This window comes from Artemia sp. Qi Xiang Cuo, chromosome 13, assembly GCF_049724085.1.
Source record: "Artemia sp. Qi Xiang Cuo chromosome 13, ASM4972408v1, whole genome shotgun sequence".
Lineage (NCBI taxonomy): Eukaryota > Metazoa > Arthropoda > Branchiopoda > Anostraca > Artemiidae > Artemia > Artemia sp. Qi Xiang Cuo.
Genome location: NC_142806.1, coordinates 30,402,286 through 30,423,568, shown reverse-complemented (window position 1 = coordinate 30,423,568; position 21,283 = coordinate 30,402,286). Strand labels below are relative to the sequence as shown.

Here is a 21,283-nt window from a genome sequence, read left to right as displayed (position 1 = left end):
GTCGATGGCATTAAGTTGAAACTTCCAACGTGTGTTGAAGGGGGTGTTAAAGAAACCAAAGGTGCTAAGCACATATTGCTACTAATGCTATTACTTCTACTATGACAATTGCTACTGCGCATGCTAAGGGTATTTAGATGGAGCTTTCAATTATTATTTAGGCGGATGTTGAACTAAATCAAAACAAACTATGAGCATGTAGATTTTTAAAAGCTCTGGTACCTTTCTTAAGAGTCGAAAGTGATTGGAGACCAAGCCCATTAATTTTTCAAACACATCCAATCAAACTTTTGAGACAGTTATATTGTTCAGCATAGTTGAAAGGTCCAGTAACTATGTCTCTAGGGATATTGGGTTTGTCAAACGCCCACAGTTCGGCAACTTGCCTATTATGTTTTAAAACTAAATCAAAAGGCACTTTGTGTATACTGGTTGCTAATAAGACACCTCAGCAACATCTCAAGAATGACTGAGGGTATTAAGTCGAAACTTTCATGGTTGTTACTATTTCTACTTGTGCTCTTACAATTTAACAAAATCAAATAAGTGCAAATATATCCAGGTCGTCAAAGAGTATAGATAAAAAATTTTGGAATATTTTTTTTTTAATTAAGTTTTTATTAAGTTTTTTTTTTTTCAGGTCCACTTGAGGAGGTATAAAACATAAATTAAATAACACTATCTTTGTCAAGATTTTCAAAAGAGTGTATGCTGTTAAATTTTCTTAAAAATCATCTCGAGCATACAAATAGCATGCCAAACTATGAATTCTAACAGAAGAAAGAGCGAAAAGATATAAAACATTTTTTTTCCATTAAAAAGACTAGCCCTATGTCAATAAAAATAAACAGATATTAATTTAAACAATTTTCCCACAAAACAAGTTTTTCATAGAAAAGGAAAGAGCTCCATTAAGCCAAAAATGAACCGAAATAAAGTCAAATAATCTTCCAAGCGTAACACTAACACAAATCACCATGAATAAATAAATAAAACCCAAAACGAACAGAAATTACAATAAATAACCGACTCAAACTCAAAAGAGCAGAAATTAACATAAGCAGGGCTGAAAACGCCCATATCTCTTCAAGACCAGAACATAATTCGCACTTTACTGAAAACAAAATAAATTTATAGATATTTTCACTTTTAACTTTAATAACTCAAAAATTATTGAGATTTTAAGGAATGAATATCAGTACATTTTTATTAAACTGACAATCTGCGTTCATTTGTTGTTGGTTTTCTTAGTAAAGAGCAAATTATGTTCCGGTCTTGAGAAGGCATGGGGGTTATCAGCCCTACTCATGTTAATTTTGCTCGTTTTGAGTTACTTGTTGTAATTTCTGTTTGTTTTGGGTTTCATTTATTTATTGATTGTGACTTATGGTATTTTTCACTTGGAAGATTGTTTGACTTTATTTCTGCTAATTTTTGATTTAACAGACCTCTTTACTTTTTTTTGAAAGCTTATTTTATGGAAAAAGATTAAAAACAAGATCAATTACATACAGCAGTCCCATTACCATATGTGGTTTACATCTTCCCTCTATGGTCGTGGATGAAAGAAACAGAAATTCAGATCAGTTTTTGTAAATATCTTAATTCCCTTTCGCTTCGTGAAAAAGAAATACAAATCATTTGGTTTGACTTGATGTCCTTGATCTTATGGAAGCTGCAATAACGCAGGCGAAGTCCGTGGTGAAAGAAAGCATTTGGAAACCTAGCAGAGAACATTCGTACACATTTTATAAACGAATGATGATTTTTTTTTTATTCTCATTCAAGTGTCATATATATATATATATATATATATATATATATATATATATATATATATATATATATATATATATATATATATATATATATATATATATATATATATAGTGTTTTCTTTTCTTTTTTCTTCTGCTTCTAGTTGGTTAATTATTTTTTCCAGTGGGCTTGAATAAATTATTATCATAGTTACATAAGATACGACTAGGTTTGACCGAGTGTAATTTATACTAAGTTTAATTAATTTAGTGATCCATTAAAAATCTAAATTGTAAATTATATTAAACAATATATACTAATGTGTTGCGCTAATATATGCAAAAATGTATGCTAAGTTAAATTAAAAAGAAGACACTTACACGGAGGGGAGAAACTAAAAAAAAGCACCGAAGTAAAAAGAAGGTTTTGAAGTCGGTTCGATGCCTTATCCTTAGACCTTAGATGTGTCTGTGCCTCCTGAGGAATCCAGGGCATCAAGAGCCGCCGATCTTCCTGATTTTTTGCTGTTGCCAGTACGTATATCCTCTCGTAGAGGTTAGATTGATGTTTGCGGGCTACTTAGATCTATCTAGTACGTTCGTTGCAGGGCATTACAGGGTCTGCTTCTGCAGCGTCAACCCGTTGATTGTCACTGGAACGCTACATTGGGTAGCCGGAGATTATCTATACGTGGCCAAGGTATCTCCATCTGGAATCTCCTACGACGTCTGTCACAAGAGGCTGGTCTATCATTTCGTGGATGAATTGGTTACTTATCCTCTGTTGCCAATGGATGTTGAAAATTCTTTTTAGATATGAGCTTTTGAAAGCGAGCATTCTTCTCTCTTGTTCTTGGCCAAGGTGCCAGGTTTCCGCTGCTCAAAGTATAACTGGTATAATATTGCTATTGAGAAGTCGCAGTTTCAGCCGTAGAAAGTAGCTTTACGACCACCAAACTTCCCTTAGTCTACTGAAGGCTCCATTGGTTTGACTAATTCTTGTGAGTAACTCATTTGTGTTCGACACCGTTTTGTCAATTATGATTCCAAGGTGTTTAGAATGGGCGAGTTGCTCTATATATTGCTCTTTACATATGACGATCAAGAGCAAGTATGTGGTAGCCATGTATTTCGTTTCCTCAGCATTCATTTTCATGCCGATTTAGTTTCCTTCCTCCCTCACCTGGACTTGCTGGCGGCTTCAATAAATTATTATTTATTCATTCTAGAAATATATATTTTTTTTTATTCTACAACAATACCGCTAATACTCTATCATAAGTAAAGATTATATGGAGATACAACAGTAGTAAACGTAAAGAAGCAAAGATATATTTTGAATGATTTTTTTTTTTTACGGAACCCACAAAAAGTACAGCTTTAGACTCAAGTCAGCAATATTTTGTCAAAGAATGGAACTGACTGGGAGCCTATGCGAGCTAGATTTTTTTTTTTTCGAGAGAGATAAAACCATATAAGACAGTGGGAGGTGTTCTACATGGCTGCAGCTTTTTTCTTAGTCCTGGAGGAGGAAAAAAACAAACATATCCTCCAGAGCCATTGATGGCGCATAGAGTGTCGACAATTGTTGACGTTAAGTTCAGTCCTGGAAAGACCAGAATTCGCTTTGTCTCCGATCCTCATCAAAGGGCTGGAATCAAGGCCCTTTGATTCCTTATAATCATCAAGGGCTTGCGCCTAAATGCGTTTCCAAGACAGACTGGCTGTGTTTATTCAAAGCTCCTTATTCGCCTTATTCAAGGCTGTGCTTATCCAATACACAAGAAAGGTCGTAAATCTCCCACTTTGATTCCAAAACCTGCAATTCATATGATATCTGAACTGGGAACACAAATAAATTATTAAAGTACAGGGAAATGTGACGAATTCTTGAAGTAAACTTTTTTACTCATATACCACTGAAAATTTTACCTCGTATCGAAGATTGTAAAATAAATAAACACCTTGTTTGAATATTCTAAGTATTTGCTTCTTGTTTTTTTTTGTTGTTTTTTTTAGAATAGATTCACTTTTATTATGTCGCTGAAAAATCTAAATTCCGAAGCCTTAACACAATACTTGACGCAGTAGAAAATTGCATTTTAAGTTCGGCTAACGTCCTAACTGCTGAAGAAGATAGATATAACATAGGGATGTATATTCAAAGTATATTCAGAATCTATATGAAGTGTCTCAGTTGAGTAATATATTTCAGTAAATATTGGAATTTGTCTTCTAACTAGGTTCTTTTGCTTTATCATATATATAGAAAAGTATTTTAATTTTGTAGAGCTGTTCTAGATGGTGCCACAATTATTGCGATTCATAAAGGCCGATATTACAAACGACCAGATGGATTGGCCCTTGGCCCAGGACCTTTTGTGGCAGCACTAGAGTATGCTACCAATACAACTGCCATAACAGTTGGAAAACCTGAAAAATCATTTTTCCTTTCTGCTTTTGAAGATTTGAATGTCAATCCCGAGGAAGTAGTTATGATTGGTGATGTATGTCAATCTGTATTTTCCTAACTATATATATAAAATATGGTTCTCGCAAAAATTAGACCTTTGACACCTGAGTCGATGTTCCTTTGATTCTAAACTTGGGGTAGCAACTTGCTTATTTGGAACACAAATATATCGAAGTCAGGATAGTAACTTCCTATTTCCGGTTACTCTTTGAAAACAAGACTGAGCAGCCATCTATGCTTTCTATCAAAAATAAACATTAAGCTTTAAAGGCTTAAAATTTCTATTCTGAGGGGGGAGGGCATCATCAAAGATTTATCCCCTATTTTCTTCTGTATACACAATTAACTTCTATTTTCTTAGTGTAGCCTAATGATTTCAGCGAGTAATGATCTCACTATTACCCTGTGTGCAAGGAGACACTATTATGCCATCTGCATTACTTTAGCGATTTTTCTGAGCAGTAAAATTACTTTGATGATCCCTGTTTGTAGTTAACCTTAAATATTTGGGCGCCAAAATTAGTAGCCTAGTAGTAGTGACCCTGAAAGTTTCAAGCTAATACCTTTAGCCGTTCCTATTATATTATAAGTTCCCCCTATTGCTAATATGGACACATCTGGTGTCTTTTGATTTGGTTCAACATCCCCCCTAACATTCTCTAATCAAAAATACCCCTTTTTGCAATGGCATGTTCTGTTCGTAAACAGTGGGCAAAATATGTAATTTACAACCCTTAACTTGCAGGCTGTCGTATCCCCGGAGGCATGGTTATTAGACCTTTTGAACGAACATTATTCTGGAAAATTTCGATAAATGTTGGAGAAGGAGCATCTGCTATTGCAAGTGGGGGAAGAGCTTGCTGCCCACCAATTGCTTTTGAACATGCCTTGAAAGTTTTAGCTTAATACCTTAAGCTGTCCCTGAGATATTGCTGATATGCCTTTTTGACAACCAGTTTGCAAATAGTGTGTTTTGAATTTTTTTTCAAATCTTCCTCAACATTTTTGAAAGTGGTCAGAAATTTTGCTTTTTTATTTTTTTTATTTTGTTCAATGTCCCCCTCATAATTTCCTGATAGTAATTGCAAGTAAAAGTAGTTGCAGTTACAAGCAATTGCAGTTGCAGTCACGAGTAGCTGCAGTTGCAGTAGTAGTGGCTGTGAAAGTTTCAGGTTAATGTCCGTACCTGTTCTTAAACATTCCCCGAAATTTCAACTTGTTACCCTTAGCCTTTTTGGACAGACCTAGGATCGAATATTCTTCTACTTTCCCAATGATAGGTCATGCACGAAATTGACAATTTGTATAATTTACATTTCTTGACCCAGGTGCAATGGGGGGTATGGTATCTCCAGAGGAATAATTGTTAGACCTTTTAACTATTTTGAATAAAATATTTTCAATTTTTTTTATCAATGTTGAGTGAGGTGTATAAAAGGGCGAAGGGGGGGGGGGCTGGCTGCTCTCCGATCCTTCTTCAACAACCCCTTCAACATACCTTGAATGTTTCAATTTTAATACCTTGAGCTGCTCTTTTCATATTGCATGTTCGCTTTTATGACACCATCCTGCATATAGTGTGTTTTGATTTTGTTTTACATCCCCTCAACATTTTCTAAAAGTTTTGCCTTATTATTCTAGAAGTTTTAGCGTTGTTGGAGAGTCAGGATCAAACATGCCCCCTTTTCCCAATAAATAACCTTGTGGTTGAACATACGGCAACTTATGTAACTGGCAACACTTGCCCAAGGGGCTGTGGGGGGTTATGTCACATCCGGAGGCACAGTTATTTACCCTTTGGATTATTTAGAATAAGATGGCTATTTCAAATTTTGATCAGATGTATTTGGGGAGAAAGCAGCTAAAAAGGGTATGGGAGGGAGGCTGGCTGCCCACCAATTCTTTTCAACACCCCTCACCATGCCCTGAAAGTTTTGACTTAATACCCTCAGCCATTCCTTATTTATTGTTGAAGCGCTCTTATGGCAGCTATCATGCAACATAGTGTGTTTTGATTGTTTTTGGTATCCCTATCAATATTTCTTCAAAGTTTCATCTTTAACCTCACGATCAAACAGTGATCCTTTTCCCAGTAAAAATCTTATATGTTAAACAATGGGCAACCTGCAGAACTTACAGCCCTTGTCTCGGGGGGCTGTGGGGGTTCAAGTCCGCCCTGGAGGCATAGTTATTTGATGTTTGGATTAATTTGAACAACCTGGGGATCTCAAAAAATTCTTTGGGTGTATTTGGAGAAAAAGGGCTTGGGAGTAAGGCTGGTTTCTGATCACTTTTGAATTTTAAAAGGGCTCTAGAACTTCCAATTTTCAATTGAAAGAGCCCCCTTTGAAGTTTATACGACCGCCACTTCCATATGAAGTGCCTCTGGGAAAATAATGATACGTTGAAGCCTTATGACCTAGAATAGAAGATTCCCACTTGCTGCCAACGAGCCCTTAGGAGTTTCCTTAGCAGGTGCAGCAAAAATCTTCTGCATTTTTTTTGTCAAATAAAATTATCTTATCTTAAAAAAAAAACTATCTTATCTTAATACGCTAGAGCATTGCCTCTGATATAAAGTGCGCCTAAGTACATCTTAGTACGACCTTTATAATTGGCTTTAAAAAATATTCTACCATTTGATGGTCAAAATATTTTTGTAATTATTTTTCTAGTACCAACTTTAATGAAATATTCTTATGAAGTTTCAAAACTGAGAGCAAGTCCAGTATTTTGAATCTACCAGACAATTAATAGAAAAAATTATCCTGAATTTATTTACTTTAAATAAGTGCTGTACTTTTTTGTTTTTGTGCTTTCAGGGATTTTAAGTTTATCAGTGATTTATTCAGTGCTTAAGTTATTTTTTTATGACCAGTCCTGATAGAAAAAATGAATCTCTCAGGCTGCGTCCTCTTGCATCAATACATTTTCCAAGCATATTTTGCAGTGTTGTCACCCTTATCACTCTTGGTTTCCCATTGATGACCATTGATAGTTTTGTTCCTCTTATAAAAATTTTCTCCCAGGATGTTCGTGATGATGTAGAAGGTGCTGTTAAAGCTGGGCTCTTTGCGATTCTGGTCAAAACTGGGAAGTATCGTACCGGTGATGAAGAAATAGCAATTAGTCTTTCTGCCGTTGCAGTAAAAGATTTTGCAGCAGCAGTAGACCACATTCTATCAAATCGTCGTTAGCATTGACACTTTTATATTCTAGATTATGGAAAGAGAATTTTGTGGCTACTACTATAATTGTGCAATGTTGTAGATAAAGTCTTAAGAGGATATGTATGAGATAATACTTATGGGGCAAATAAATCCTGTTGACAAGGTTTTCAGGGAAGAAAAGTATGGTTTTAGATAGGTAGATTACGCGCTGGTTTCTTGCTTTGATAATAGATTAGCAGTATTTATCCATTAGACCACCTTAGTCCTGGCCCTATAGACTGTGAACCAACATCTGATAAAAAAAATACTTTCAAAAAGAAAATTAAAAAATCAACATTTTTCTTTGTCTACTGTTAGTGTTTTAGCTCTATAAGATTTTTTTCTGTTTTTTTAAACATTACTGAACACGATGAAAAAACAAAAAAACACCCAAAATATTAGGTATGAAATATAGAAAGAAATTCACTGCATAATGTTTTCAAACACTATCAATTTAAGAATGTCATGATAATTTGAACTTTAAAACACGGTAATAAATTTAGAAAAGTGAGCGTTTTCAGCTGAAATTAAGGGGCAACAGTAAAACTTAAAACGAACAGTAATAATTCCGTATGTGAGGGGGGTTGATCCATCTTCAAAACATCGCTCTTTACGCTGAAGTTTGACTTTTTTCCCAATTTCTTAAGAACGAATGTTATTCCAGTACCTAGAGTTAAACAGAGTCGGAGACAGGACGCAGCCTTGTTTTACTCGAAACTCAACTGGAAGTTCCTCAGTCTCTTCTCCGTAAACTCGAACTCGACTCACAGAACCCTTGTAGTATGCTTTAAGCAATCGACAAATTTTAGGCGCATTCCATTACTTTCAAGAATTTTCCAAAGTTTTTGGTGAGTGATCGAATCGAAGGCGGAAACGAAGTCCAGAAATATCAGAATCAGGGGCAAATTATACCTTTCAAACTGTTGGATAAACATGTGGATTGCAAAAATATTGTCAGTGCAACCTTTACCAGGACGGAAATTGGCTTGATTTTCACGAGTTCTTTTCTCCCTTGCCCCCTTGAAGCGACTAAGGAGGATAATGCCAAAATTTTTTACTGCAATGTCAATTTAACTGTCCCCCTGGTAATTTTTGCACTCAGTTTTATCAGCTTTCTTGTAAAAAGGGAGAATAACTGATGTCTTCTAATCCTTTGGAAAAGCGTTGGTCCTCCATACTTCCTCAAGGATACCATGGAGCTGCTCCGCTGTGATCTTAGGGCACTATTTGTATATTCCCATGGGGAGACCCTCTTGGCCTGGGGCTTTTTGTTCTTCAGGGCCTTAATCGCTTTGAGTATTTCCACTCTTGTTGGGTCGACCAGCTCGATACTGTAAGTTTCTTTTTTAACACAGGGGGAGAAACAACCAGGAATGACTGACTGGGATTCGTTAAGTAGTGTTTGGAAGTGATCTTTCCATCTGATCAAACGTTCCTTTTGACAGCTAATGGATTTTCCTGCTCTGTCTCTGACAACTTCAGAAACAGCAGCTTTCTTACCAGTCGATCCTTAAGAACTTGGTAGAGATTGTGGGTGTCATGAGCGCGTGCTGCTTTTTCTAAAGACAAAGCAGTCCAATAGCAGAGCTCAAGCAAAACTTGAGGACTAAGTTTGATAAGCGTTTTCCTCAAGACGATTTGATGGTGTCAGCAGGGCTATTAGATTTTGAGACCTTTAGACTTAAAAAAAATTGATGAGTACCTCCTTGAATCGTCTCAAAGATTTACTCTTTAACATGATAAAAAAATTGTTACAGAAAATGAACTCAAAGAATTTGTTGAAGAGATTGGTGATGGGAAAAATGTGGGTGCTGCTGGTTCTAGCCCCGCTATTGCACAAGAGACAGAAAATGAAAACTTGAGTGATGTGGAAATTCCGAGCGATAATGAGGCACCATCAGAACCAATTGCGAAAAGGTTCTATTCATCTGCTGGCACTGAGAAACTGTCCATAAAAAAATACTCCAACAGATGAACGGTCAGGATGCTCATTCACTTGCAGAACATGAAGAGATCAACTTGATAATCCGGCGTCAGGTTGATCTTTATTTCTCGTTGGCTGTTGAAGCCAACCGGTTGAATTTATTTGTAAATGAAAACCAGACATTAACCTTCTGTAAAAATACAAACATCAGATCCTGCGAGTGGCATCTTATGCTCGTCAAGTTCTGGCCGTACCAGCCACAAGTACACCAGCTGAAAAGCTTTTTAGCATGACAGGACTAATAGTGACTGCAAAAAGATCAATGCTGGCTCCAAGAAGAGTGAACAAACGCACTTGTATCCATAACAACAAAAAACTTGTTCATAGTGTCATCTCTGAATTAACCTTCTTGTAACCGTTAACTTTAAATTTTTGGTGTTGTTAAGCCATGGTATCTGACTTGTATACAGTGTTTTTTTGCTGTTATTATTTGTTTTTTCACTTCCTTTTCGTATGTATTTGATGAACAGAAGATTTTTGAACTTCAAACTTTGAAAGTTATACACACAATAGCCCAAATCATTAACAAGAAGAAAATGACTAAACACGGGATTTTATAGGAACAATGCAATGCTAAACATAAACACAACATAGGTTTCCCTGGGTCTAGTAGCTAAAAATGGGAATTCTACTTGGTCTGATCGAAGGTGAACATAAACACTTTCCGCACGGCCCAACAAATTCTTGCATATTGTTCTTGTATGTTTTTAGCCAACCATTTAAAAATCCTTACTAAAATCAAGTTAAGGTTGAACGTGCTTGGTGAAATTGAATTTTTTATTTTTAATCAGAAAAATCAGCGGGCCGTTGCGCGCCGCCGCAAAATTTTCGGTCAATAATAAATCACACATTCGCCGCTGTCATGTCGGCGCGGCTTCGGGGACCATTTCTTACCACTTTTAAGAAGTTAAAAATAAAAATATATGAGTGGTTTGATACAAAATAAAAAAGTATGCACACTTATGTGCAGAAGTTCTTGAGCTTGTGCATAAAGTACTTTAGAAAAGATTTATGTACGTTGTTATTTATAACTTAAAAATTAAGTATTGACAAAACACCTGTATAGAAAGACACAGTTTGGCCGGGAAAGGACATTATTGACCGAAAGAGCTGAAAACGCTGTGTTTGTTAAATCGCAAGATTTAAAATTTGAAATAGTGGACATTAAACAGTAAATTGTTTGATGGTGACATATAGGCTAGGCTACAATTAACTTATAAGCTAGGCTAGCCTAAGATGGAAAAATAGGATTTAAATTGGTATAATTCTACTTTAGCTACTTTTGGCTAACTTGGAAAGGGGTTAGCTTAAGTGGAGTTCACAAGCATGTCTAGGCAACAACCGTTCACATGTAAAATTCGGTGCTTAGCCAAAACTACAAATTTAGTTTCAAATTGTCATTTCTAGCCAATCAACAGAGCTTATGCGGGCAAAACTTTCAAATATTATAATCCATATTTTTACTGTCACAAACTAATGGATGAGATAAGCAAAACAATTACCTTAGTGTGCTTCATTATTATGTCTGGTGTTGTATATTTGCCTAAAATGAAAAAAACAATTAATGAGAAAACAAAAATTTAATTTCAGTTTACAAATGTAAACAAAAATGATGAAAATAGTGGATCTTGACACATTCTGATTGGCTGTAATAAAAAATCCTAGACATTGAGTTCTATAGGCTAGTACTCAATGTCTAGCCATGCGCCTTGTCTAGCGTGTCTAGCTAAGTGCTGAATTTTACTTGTGAATGGTTGTTGCCTAGACATTGGATTCTGGCTAGACATGTCTAGCCAGAATCCAATGTCTAGGCAACAACTGTTGACAAGTAAAATTTGGTGCTTAGCTAAAACTACAAATTTAGTTTCAAATTGTCATTTCTAGCCAATCAAGAGAGCTTATGCAGGCAAAACTTTCAAAATTGTAATCCCTATTTTTTACTTTCATAACATAATGGATAAGATAAGCAAAACAATTGTCATAGTGTGCTTCACTATTAAGTCTGGTGTTGCATATTTTCCTAAAAAGTGGTATATTCACTTTATTTGTAAGTCAGTAATATGATTTGGTAAAAATTTACCAAATTAAATAGGATGAATATATAATAGTTTAGAGACAAATTTGGTCTATATATTTGCACATTAGGGGGGGAGGGGTAGAGCATAGCATATATTAAATATGTAACCTAACCTAGGTATCTTTCTCCCTCTAAACCCCCAAAAACAACAGTTTAAATATTGGCAATGCATTGAAAACCATGCTAAGCATTCATTACTGTATAGCTGTGAATGATGTTTTCACTTTCATCTTAGCTAAATTATGTGGCCTACTGCAAATTTACCATAACTTTACCCCCCCTTAATGTGCAAATATATACCATGAATGGTAAAATTCTACTTTAGCTACTTTTTGCTATTTTGGAAAGGGGTTATGTTAGGAAAATGAAACTTTCAGGGATGGGTCTACAGGCTAAAGTATGTCCTAGGAAGGTATTTTGAAGTACCTACATCCACTCCTTCTCCCTCTAGATGGTCCTCACCTTTGATGACCTTTAAAAATATTTGTGTTATAAAAGTGAAACTTTGGAATATAGATTGTCTGCTTAAATAAAGTGCAACAAAATTGTTTTCAGCTTTCTAACTTTGCTCAATCCCAATTTACAAGGTTTTAAAGATATGTAAATACATTTCCTAAATTTTGAAAAAAAAACTGATATGCCTTAAAATTCTAGCCTACTCAAACAACAGGAATTGCATTTTCAGAACTAAAGCCAGAGAAAAAGAAACTGATAACTGAAAATTATGGTAAAATGTTGTTTTATCAAAATTTCAATAGGTATAGACCTATCATGTAGGCAAATTTCAGGACCCTCTAGAGCAGAGGTTCCCAAACTTTTTTTTCTCTTAGACCACTTTAAAAATTTTACTGGTTGTGGTGGACCCCTTTCAGCTACATTTCTACCATATTTCCAAAACTCAACAAAAATGTGAAGATCAGATCTACCTATAGAAATTTACTTTTTGGCTGAGTTCCAACCACAAATTAACAGTTTTTGAGAGAAAAAAGTGAGAATTGATTGGTTGATTAATAACCTGATTGTGCAGTGAGTGGTTGTCAAAATGTAAGATTGACCAATCAAAAATTGTTTCCATTCAGATTAATTTTTTGGACATCTACTCACAGCACAAGGAACCAATAAATTCCCACTTATTTTTTTTTTTAGAAATAATTGGAATGAAAAAATAATAAGAAATATACTTTCTTGTGTTGTATTTATTCAAATATGTAATTATTACACTTTTAATTAATAATGTAAAGTAATTTCAACATTTCTACAATACCAGTCACAAAATCGTCATATTTTAATGGGAAGGATGTGCTTGATGAATTGACAGCAAATTATCAATATTAGGGTTCAATTTGGTTAGGAATAACCGTAGGATTTCCCTGTTCTGTGATATTCAATCTGCTCCTTTTTTTCTGTAAAAAGGTTTGTAACAACACTAAAACTGTTTTCAACAAGATATGACAAGAGAAATGCTATCAAAAATTTTCTTGCAATTACCCACAGTCCAGGATATTTTTTGGGTATTTCTGCCTGCAACCAATATGTTTGATACCCTCTTTTAAATTTCACCTTCAGCTCCTCATTAGTGCTAAGCTCAAGTAGCTCCTCTTGTAATATAACATTGTCCAATTCCGTTTCATCAAATAGATTTATGATCCATCGTGGTATTTCCATTGTCAGAATATCTTCAAATCTGATTTTGAAGTCATGCGGCAGGGCAATTAAATGTCGAAAATATGTCTGAATATCCTCATCAAGGCATTCCACCTGTGACAAGTTTAAAAACTGGGAAAATTTTTGCCAACTAATATTTTGCTTCATATATTTCAATTTTTCAAGAAAAGCAGAGATTACACCCTCTGATTTTTTAAATTGAAACTGTCCTCTTGTAATTGTGAGTTAATGTCATTAATTTTTTTTGAACAAATCTGTCATATATGCGATGTTTGCTTTCGAATTGATCCGGTTTTCTCTTAAATCTAGACTTTACTTTCCAGAAACTCTAATACTGATTCAAAAAGTGAGTAAAATCTTGTTAAAAATGGACCCTTTTATAACCAGCGTACTTTAGTATATCAGAGCAACTGTAACAATTCGTCATATTTTTTATTGCGCAACTGTGCAAATAACTCTATATCAAATGCCCTGGTTCTTGTGTTACTAATTGCACTGTTAACAAATTAAAGTGATTGATTTAATTTCTCTCTCAAATTTTTTGCTGCTTGATGTTACTATTGGATGACATAGTGAATTGCAATCGCCTCTTGTATAATTTGTTTAAGATGGCTTATTAACCCACGATATGGCCTGACCATGACAGGAGCTCCATCTTTTTGCCACTGAAATAACGTTTGTGAATGGAATTGATTTTTCCTTAAAAAATCACTCAGGACAATAAATGTTGATTTACCTCAAGCTTTGATGGTTTCATAGAGTCATTGCTCAAAATTTATATGCATAAAAAGCTTACTAGCAACTGCCTGTCTGCTTTTGATGGTAGAAAACCAAATTTTAAATAATCAACACCGTATTGTTGATATTTCTTCTTGGATTCAACCATGTTTTGTATCAATTACCTACCTATACATTAAAAAAAATTGTTTTAATAAATTTATGGCGGTCTTGCTTAACAGGATATGGCTATTTGAACAAAAAAGGATCAATGAAATTAATAAATTAATTATTACAATGAAATAAACAAATAACTCTCAGCAAACTGATTCTTTATCTTAAAAGCAATAAATGGCTAAGATCAACAATAGAGTTTTATAAAAATAAATCAGATGATTTTAATTTTTGTTTATTTATATGTAATAACATTATTAAATAATAAATTAAAGGCATAAAATTATATCATACGGTTTAGTGATTTTTAACTTTTTCCAGGACTGACAAACACAAACATCGATTCCCTATGGCTTTCTTTTCAATAATTCGGAAACAAATGAAAAGCGTTTATTCTTAGCATTCGTATTTATATTTGTGAAGAATAAAACAAGTTCATGCCACATTGCAAGTACTTTCACCACAATTTGCATTTTGTCCCTTTACATATCTAAACAGGTATTGCGGAAAGCGGTGATGGCAGCAACAGTGCTTTGCACGTCTTGTCATGTTATAATGAATATAAAATATGCAAGTTTTTACAAGTAACAGTTGCTGAGCTTCTTACAATATTATCTGCCTATATTAATAGGTGAAGTCAAGCCAACATTTTAGTGATTCACTATCATAACCAGATAGAATTTTGTGGACTCCCTATTACTAATTTTGAACCCCCATTTTTTGTCACACCAACGTAGACCCTTGTCAAGCTTCTCGTGCACCCCTGGGGGTCCACCTGGACCACTTTGGGAATCCCTGCTCTAGTGGGAGAAGAAGTGGAGGTAGGTACTTCAAAATACCTTCCTGTGACATACTTTGGTAATTTTTTTGCAGTTCATACTATTAACTTACAAATAAAGTCAATAATATGAACTAGTCAATAATATAATATTAATATAGTCTCCCTCTAGAGGACCTTAAAACTCTCAAATGGATTATGGCAATTAAGGTAAGGTAAGTGAACATACCACTCAATGCCTTTTTTTATGCTCTTTACAAATATAATAATTGCTAATATTGCAAATTCAAATTTACCCACCCCCACCCCCCTTATGTGCAAATATACGCCCTGAATTGGAATATACCATAAATTGTTGACAGCAAAGTTTTGAATAGCAAAATCTAGTGCTATTTTTGTTGATGGCATTCAAAAAACTTAAAACAGTAGGAAAACGGTTCATATGGAAGTTGCATAATAAATAAGGTTAGAAATGTTGCAAATAAGTATTTTTTGAATATATTACTCTTGAACAACTTATTTATAAACTACTTACATGTTTTAACCACATTTTAACAACTTAAATTGTGGTAATAACTTATTAATTTGCTTGCAATTCAGGGTATATATTTGCACATTAGGGGAGTGGGGGTGGCTAAATTTGAATTTGCAATAGAAGTGATTATTATATTTGTAAGGAGCATAAAAAAAGGCATTGAGAGGTATGTTCACTTTATTCATAAGTCAATAATATGAGCTGCACATATTTACCCATACTTTAGCCTGTAGACTCATACATGAAAGTTTCATTTTCTTAACCTAACCCCTTTCCAAGATAGCCAAAAATAGCTAAAGTAAAATTTTACCCCCTGAACTGTCAACAGCAAAGTTTCAAATTGAAAAATTCAGCACTATTTTGTTGACGGCATTTGAAAAACTTGAAACAATAGGAAAACGGCTTGAATTGAAAATCAAGAATTTATAGGTCAGGTTAGGTTCTCTTTCACAATATAATAATTGCTTCTGTTGCAAATTGCATCTTGAGCCCTTAAAGGGGCCCCAAAGGTATTTTATATGAAATATAAAAGAGCATAAAAAAGCATCAAATGATGTTTTCACTTTCATCCTAGCTAGATTATATGGCCCACTGTAAATTAACCATGAACTTTACCCCCACCCCCCTAATGTGGAAATATATACCCTGAATTTTCGACGGCAAAGTTTCGAATCGCAAAATTCAGCTCTATTTTTGTTGTTGGCACTTGAAAAGCTTGAAATGGTAGGAAAACGGGTTATGTTTGAGTTGCCTAATAAATGAGATTTGAATTGTTATAAATAAATAGGTTTTGGATATGTTATTCTTGAACAACTTATTTACAAGCCAGTGGTATTTTTTTTCCAACTTTTATATAACTAAATTACTGTTGGAAATTGCTTTGTAAGGCTACAAAATGAAATACCTTTGAAGCCTTTTTAAGGGCCCAAGGAGTAATTAGCACCATAAGCAACTATTGAATTATGAAAGAAGATAAAAAAAGGCATCAAATGATGTTTTCACTTTTATCCTAGCTAAATTATAGTGCCACCTAGAAATTTACTAAAAAGCCAATACCACCATTTCAATGACTTTCTATCTGGGACATATGCTCCCCTATGTATGGCCATTACAATCTTTTGCTACTTAAGCAGCTGTGGTAACAGTGGTAGACCCATCATATTTTTCTTGTCTTACAGAGGCTCTTCTTCTACCTCTGTAGGCCTACCATTTGAAGGCAAACTGAATAAGTCTTGGTGTTCATCCATTTATAAATACCAATTAATCAAAAATGTTTGTGGTCAAAGTTCCTTCTATCTAGATTTCTCTTGGATGCAAGGATAGGAGGCCACTTCTTATCCGAGTGAATCATACAACATACCAAATGCCATCTTTCCTTAGGTGCTCAGGAAGAGTGTCATATCTGGCTCCATTAAGGGGGGAGCCAGATATGCAATTACTGTATTTGGGAAGAGCATTGAATAGTGAATCAAATGGTGTGTTTGTGTGTTTTTTTATCTGATTTCTACCCTATAATATAACTTCACTTGGTTTTTGGGTTAGTTTTGCTGATAGGACAGAAAGCTGGTAAGAAAAAGGAAGTATATGATTGGAGTTTCCATTCAATTCTCTTACCTTAAATTACCTGAAATCGCATTGTCCAGCAAAATAAGGAAAAAAAATTCTGTAGAGTCACTGGTTGCTGGTCAGTGATGATGAGGAGCCATTGGTTCTGCGGTGTTCCATTCTTTTCCATGGTTTAGTGGACCAATTCTTATCAACGGCAACCGTGAATGCATCGACAGAGGAAGCGGTGACAGCTGCATTGGGAAGACTGTTCCATGGGGCCACCACTCTATTGGAAAAAAGTGGTTCTGCTGTGAGCTCTCTTCCAAAGCAGCTTCTTACTATGCCCTCTTGTCCTGGATGATTCGTCAAGTTGGAAAGGCTTCTGAGAAGAGGAATTGGCATCAGTAGCTTGTAAGCCATGATGACATCACCCCTCTGTTGTCTGTAGACAAGTGTTGGGAGCTGTAGTTTGTTTAGGTGAGATGGGTAGTCAAGGTTCTTGCATCCATCAACAGCTTTAGTTGTGCGCCTTTGAGCAGACTCTATTTTCTGTTGGTCACCCTTATTCAGGGGCATGGCAACATGCATCCCAAATTCCAGCAATGGTCGCACGAGACCCTTGTACAGCTTTGTCATGACTTTGGAGGATCTACTATGTTCTGTACGCTTAATTACTCCAAGGGTCTGAGATGCTTTGGCAACCGCTGTTTGTGTGTGTTTGTGGAATTTTAATTCTTCATCAATGACTATTCCCAAATCTTTCAGCTGCTGAAGAATTAATTGATTGACTAGAGCAGGGGTCTCCAAACTATGGCCCGAGGGCCAAATCAGGTCCGCAGACAGATTTTGGCCAGCCCGCGGAGAGCTAGCATACTTGAAAACTCCTTTTAGAGAACATATTTTTTATAGCAAATTAAATTTAGTTTACTGAAGTATTCTAATTTTATGTTGAATAATTATTAATATGACATCTACATTGATATGGTCATGAGCTAACTGCTCATAACATTGTTGTAGGCTTATTGTTATTGTTTTTGTGATAAGTTGGATAAAGAAACAAAGAATTGTAATGAGTAAAGACATGTATAATATGCAGAAAATTTAAGTTCAGTATATAATAACTAACAAATTATTGAAATGAATCCAACTAAGATTTTATACATTTTAAATAAAAACACAAGCATAACGACATATGAAATACTAATGAGATTTATGTAACTGAGATTTTCCACTGACAATAGTTTGTAGTTGTGGACTAATTTTACTTGTACCAATTATTAAAACAGATTTAAGATGCTCATCAGTTAATTTAGATCTGTAAACATTTTTTGTGTACTTCATTTTGGAGAAGGTCTTCTCACACAAATAAGTAGTACCAAAAGCAGAAAACAGCCCACGAGTAAATTTATGCAAATTATCAAATTGTGTCAGTGGAAGACTCTTATAAAATTCCAACAAAGATGAGTTTGGTATTAGTTCTTAATTGTATCACTGCACTGTAGATCAATCATTTTCATTTGATTTTCTGGGGCTAGGGTTTCAATGTCAGTATCAAAAGGATTCTGAAAAATCTTAATTTGATTTGCAATGGCATCAAACTCCGAGAAACGAGTATCAAAATTTATTTTCAAAGCACTCAAAGTTTCGATTGCAAAATAGATAGGAAACTCAGTCTCAGTGGTGTGGCTAAATATTTCACATGTTTTAAAATGTGAAATACATTTACTTTGTAGTTGCGATTGAAACAGTATCAATTTCTTCCGGAATAATTTGATATTAGTGTATAAATCAGGAAGATGCTGGTTTTCTCCTTGCGATCTCAAATTCAGTTTGTTCACATGTTTTGTCAAATCAACATAGAATGCTAACTTCCACAGCCATGTGTTGTTTTGTAATTCAGTAAGAGGGCGATGCTTTTCATTCAAAAAAATTTCGATCACTGCTCAAAGTTCAAAAAAGCGCTGAAGGACTTTCCCACAACTAAGCTAATGTACGGCAGTATGATAAGGTACGTCATTATCTCCAATCTTCAATAAATTGTCGGAATTGTCGGTGATTCAGCCCAAAAGATCTGATAAAATTAACAGTTGATATGACTGGTTTCAGAGCTTCAGACATATCCAAACATTTTCCGCACAAAGACTGTTGATGAATGATACAATGTAAGACAAATGGTTTTGAACCACCGTCATTTTCTACAGCCTTTGACACAAGAGTGACCAATCCTTTATCTTTCCCACTCATGTTTTTGCCTCCATCTGTTGTAATACATTTCAAGTTTTTCCATCAAAGGTTCTTTTTATTAATGGCCATTTCAACTCCTTTAAAAATATTTGTACCGCTAGTTGTGCCATGAATACTATACATATCAAGAAGTTCTTCATGCATTTCATAGCTTTTATGTACTCCTCGAATATAAATTAATACCTGAGCAGTATCTGACACATCCGTTGACTCATCCAAGGCCAAAGAAAACCACTCGACATGTCCATTTTTGTCGAACAGTTGAGAGGATTTATTTTCAGCGATGTTTTCTACCCTTCGAGCCACAGTGTTTGCTGACATACTGACAGTTTTTAATAAATTTACCCTATCAGGGCATATTTCTTTGGCTACTGCAATTATGCATTCTTTGATCATTTCTCCATCGGTGAATGGTTTTCCACGTTTCGCAATTTCAAGAGCCACACGAAAGCTGGCACGAGTTGCACCCTCTTGTTCAGTTTTGAGCTTTGTAAATGAAGATTGCTGCGTTTTCAATCCGTGCTTCATAGCTTCGAATTTTTCTGTCCGCAAACTTCCTGTATACTTTGAGTAATTTTGAAAATGTTTTGTTTCATAATGACGTTTAATGTTATATTCCTTGAGAACGCTATGCTTTCATTGCAAATCAAACATAGCGCCTTGTTACTGGACTCAATTACGAAATACTGAATGTTCCACTGATCTTTGAATTTTCTGCATTCACTATCAATTTTTCGCTTCTTTTCCATACTAATAAATCATGCACAAAAGCAACAATTCAAATCAAAATACTGTTACAAAGATGTCTTAAACTTAAACACGCACAAACACGTTGTAAGGAGGTACACACTATTTTATTTCACAACAGTGTCATAGGAACTGATTTGTGGTTGCGCCACTACCCTTCTTATATATTCCAATTACTACCATCTAGAAGTGAGTTTCCGCTTGTGTCCACCAGATGTCGTGTCACGTTACTCCTCATGGCTCGTACTCTACGACTAATCTAGAAATTACAGATAATGAAAGGACAATTAATAATATGCAGCGTTGCCGTTTTGCGGACTTTAATCTGATTTGCAGCCTTTTTTAAACTTGCGTACTTTTTCGGACTTTTTTTTCATCAGTGAACTATTTCACTTTTTACCATCGGCAACAATGACAATATGGTTTTGGCCGTCGGAACTTACTAGAGTAATCAGTATGGCCCTGAGGCTGAAAAGTTTGGAGACCCCTGGACTAGAGCAATCCCCTCCACTCATATGTTACTGCCACTTCTCATTCGTTTTCCCGAAATGTACTGTTTTTCATATCTGAATGTTTAACTCAAGCTTCCATTGGTAGGCCCAAAGGGAAAGTGAATCCAGGTCTTCCTGTATAGTGGCTCTTGTTGCTGTTGACTCTGCAGGCCCAATAAGCTTTGAATCCTTGGCATAAATGCTGATCTTATTTCTTACAGCCCATGGAGCATCATTAATGAAAATATTGAAAAGTGTTGGGCCCAAGATTGTTTCCTGGGGCATGCCACTATCATCTCCAGTAACTTCTGAGAGGAATTCTTGCCCCTTATCCCCAAACACTTCAAATCTCTGCTTTCTTCATGAGAGGAACTGCATCACCCATTCAACAACCTCCACATGTATCCCAGTAGCTAAGAGTTTTGCCTTCTAACAATGCTGGCAAACTTTGTCAAAAGCCTTTGCAAAATCTACTAGGATCATATCAGCAGGGATACCCAGGTCTAGCAGTTTGGTGACATGTCTATATACATCAATAAGATTTGTCTCAACCGAGCATCCAGATCTGAATCCATATTGGCTATCAGTAAGTAGTTTGTTGTCAATCAGGTGTGTAAAAGCAGTGGTATTCACAATTCCGTCGAGGATTTTAGTGACTTTTGAGGCGATACTAATGGGTTGGTAATTGGCAGCACAGATCCAGATTCCACCCTTGTGAACAGGTGTATTTTTTTCATTTTCCCAATCTTGAGGGACTTGTTTGGTATCAAGAGACTTGTGGAACAGTTTTGCAAGGTGGAGGGCAAGCTCTGCATGAGCCTCTTTCAAAGTCTGAGGGTGAACCCCATCAGGACCAACTGACTTATTTGTGTTCAAACTTTTGA

At 35.3% G+C, this 21,283-nt stretch overlaps 2 protein-coding genes across 3 annotated transcripts in view; one reads left to right on the top strand and one right to left on the bottom strand.

The window, feature by feature from the left end:
- The window catches only part of LOC148945179 (haloacid dehalogenase-like hydrolase domain-containing protein 2), a 30,494-nt gene extending 22,955 nt beyond the window's left edge, over positions 1–7,539 (top strand). The window contains exons 3-4 of one of the 2 annotated variants that reach the window (XM_089099247.1): positions 4,048–4,264; positions 7,260–7,539. In XM_089099247.1, coding sequence (XP_088955373.1) covers positions 4,048–4,264; positions 7,260–7,427 — 385 coding nt within the window. In that variant the 3' untranslated portion in view covers positions 7,428–7,539. Of the gene's footprint in view, positions 1–4,047; positions 4,265–4,975; positions 5,083–7,259 lie in introns of those variants that run through there. The other variant, XM_089099248.1, reaches the window with a different exon arrangement.
- An 11,664-nt stretch (positions 7,540–19,203) lies between these two features.
- LOC148945178 (EPM2A-interacting protein 1-like) lies at positions 19,204–19,689 on the bottom strand. The gene has a single exon (XM_089098966.1). The coding sequence runs from the start codon at positions 19,687–19,689 to the stop codon at positions 19,204–19,206; it is 486 nt and encodes a 161-aa protein (XP_088955092.1).
- Between the last annotated feature and the right edge of the window lie 1,594 nt (positions 19,690–21,283).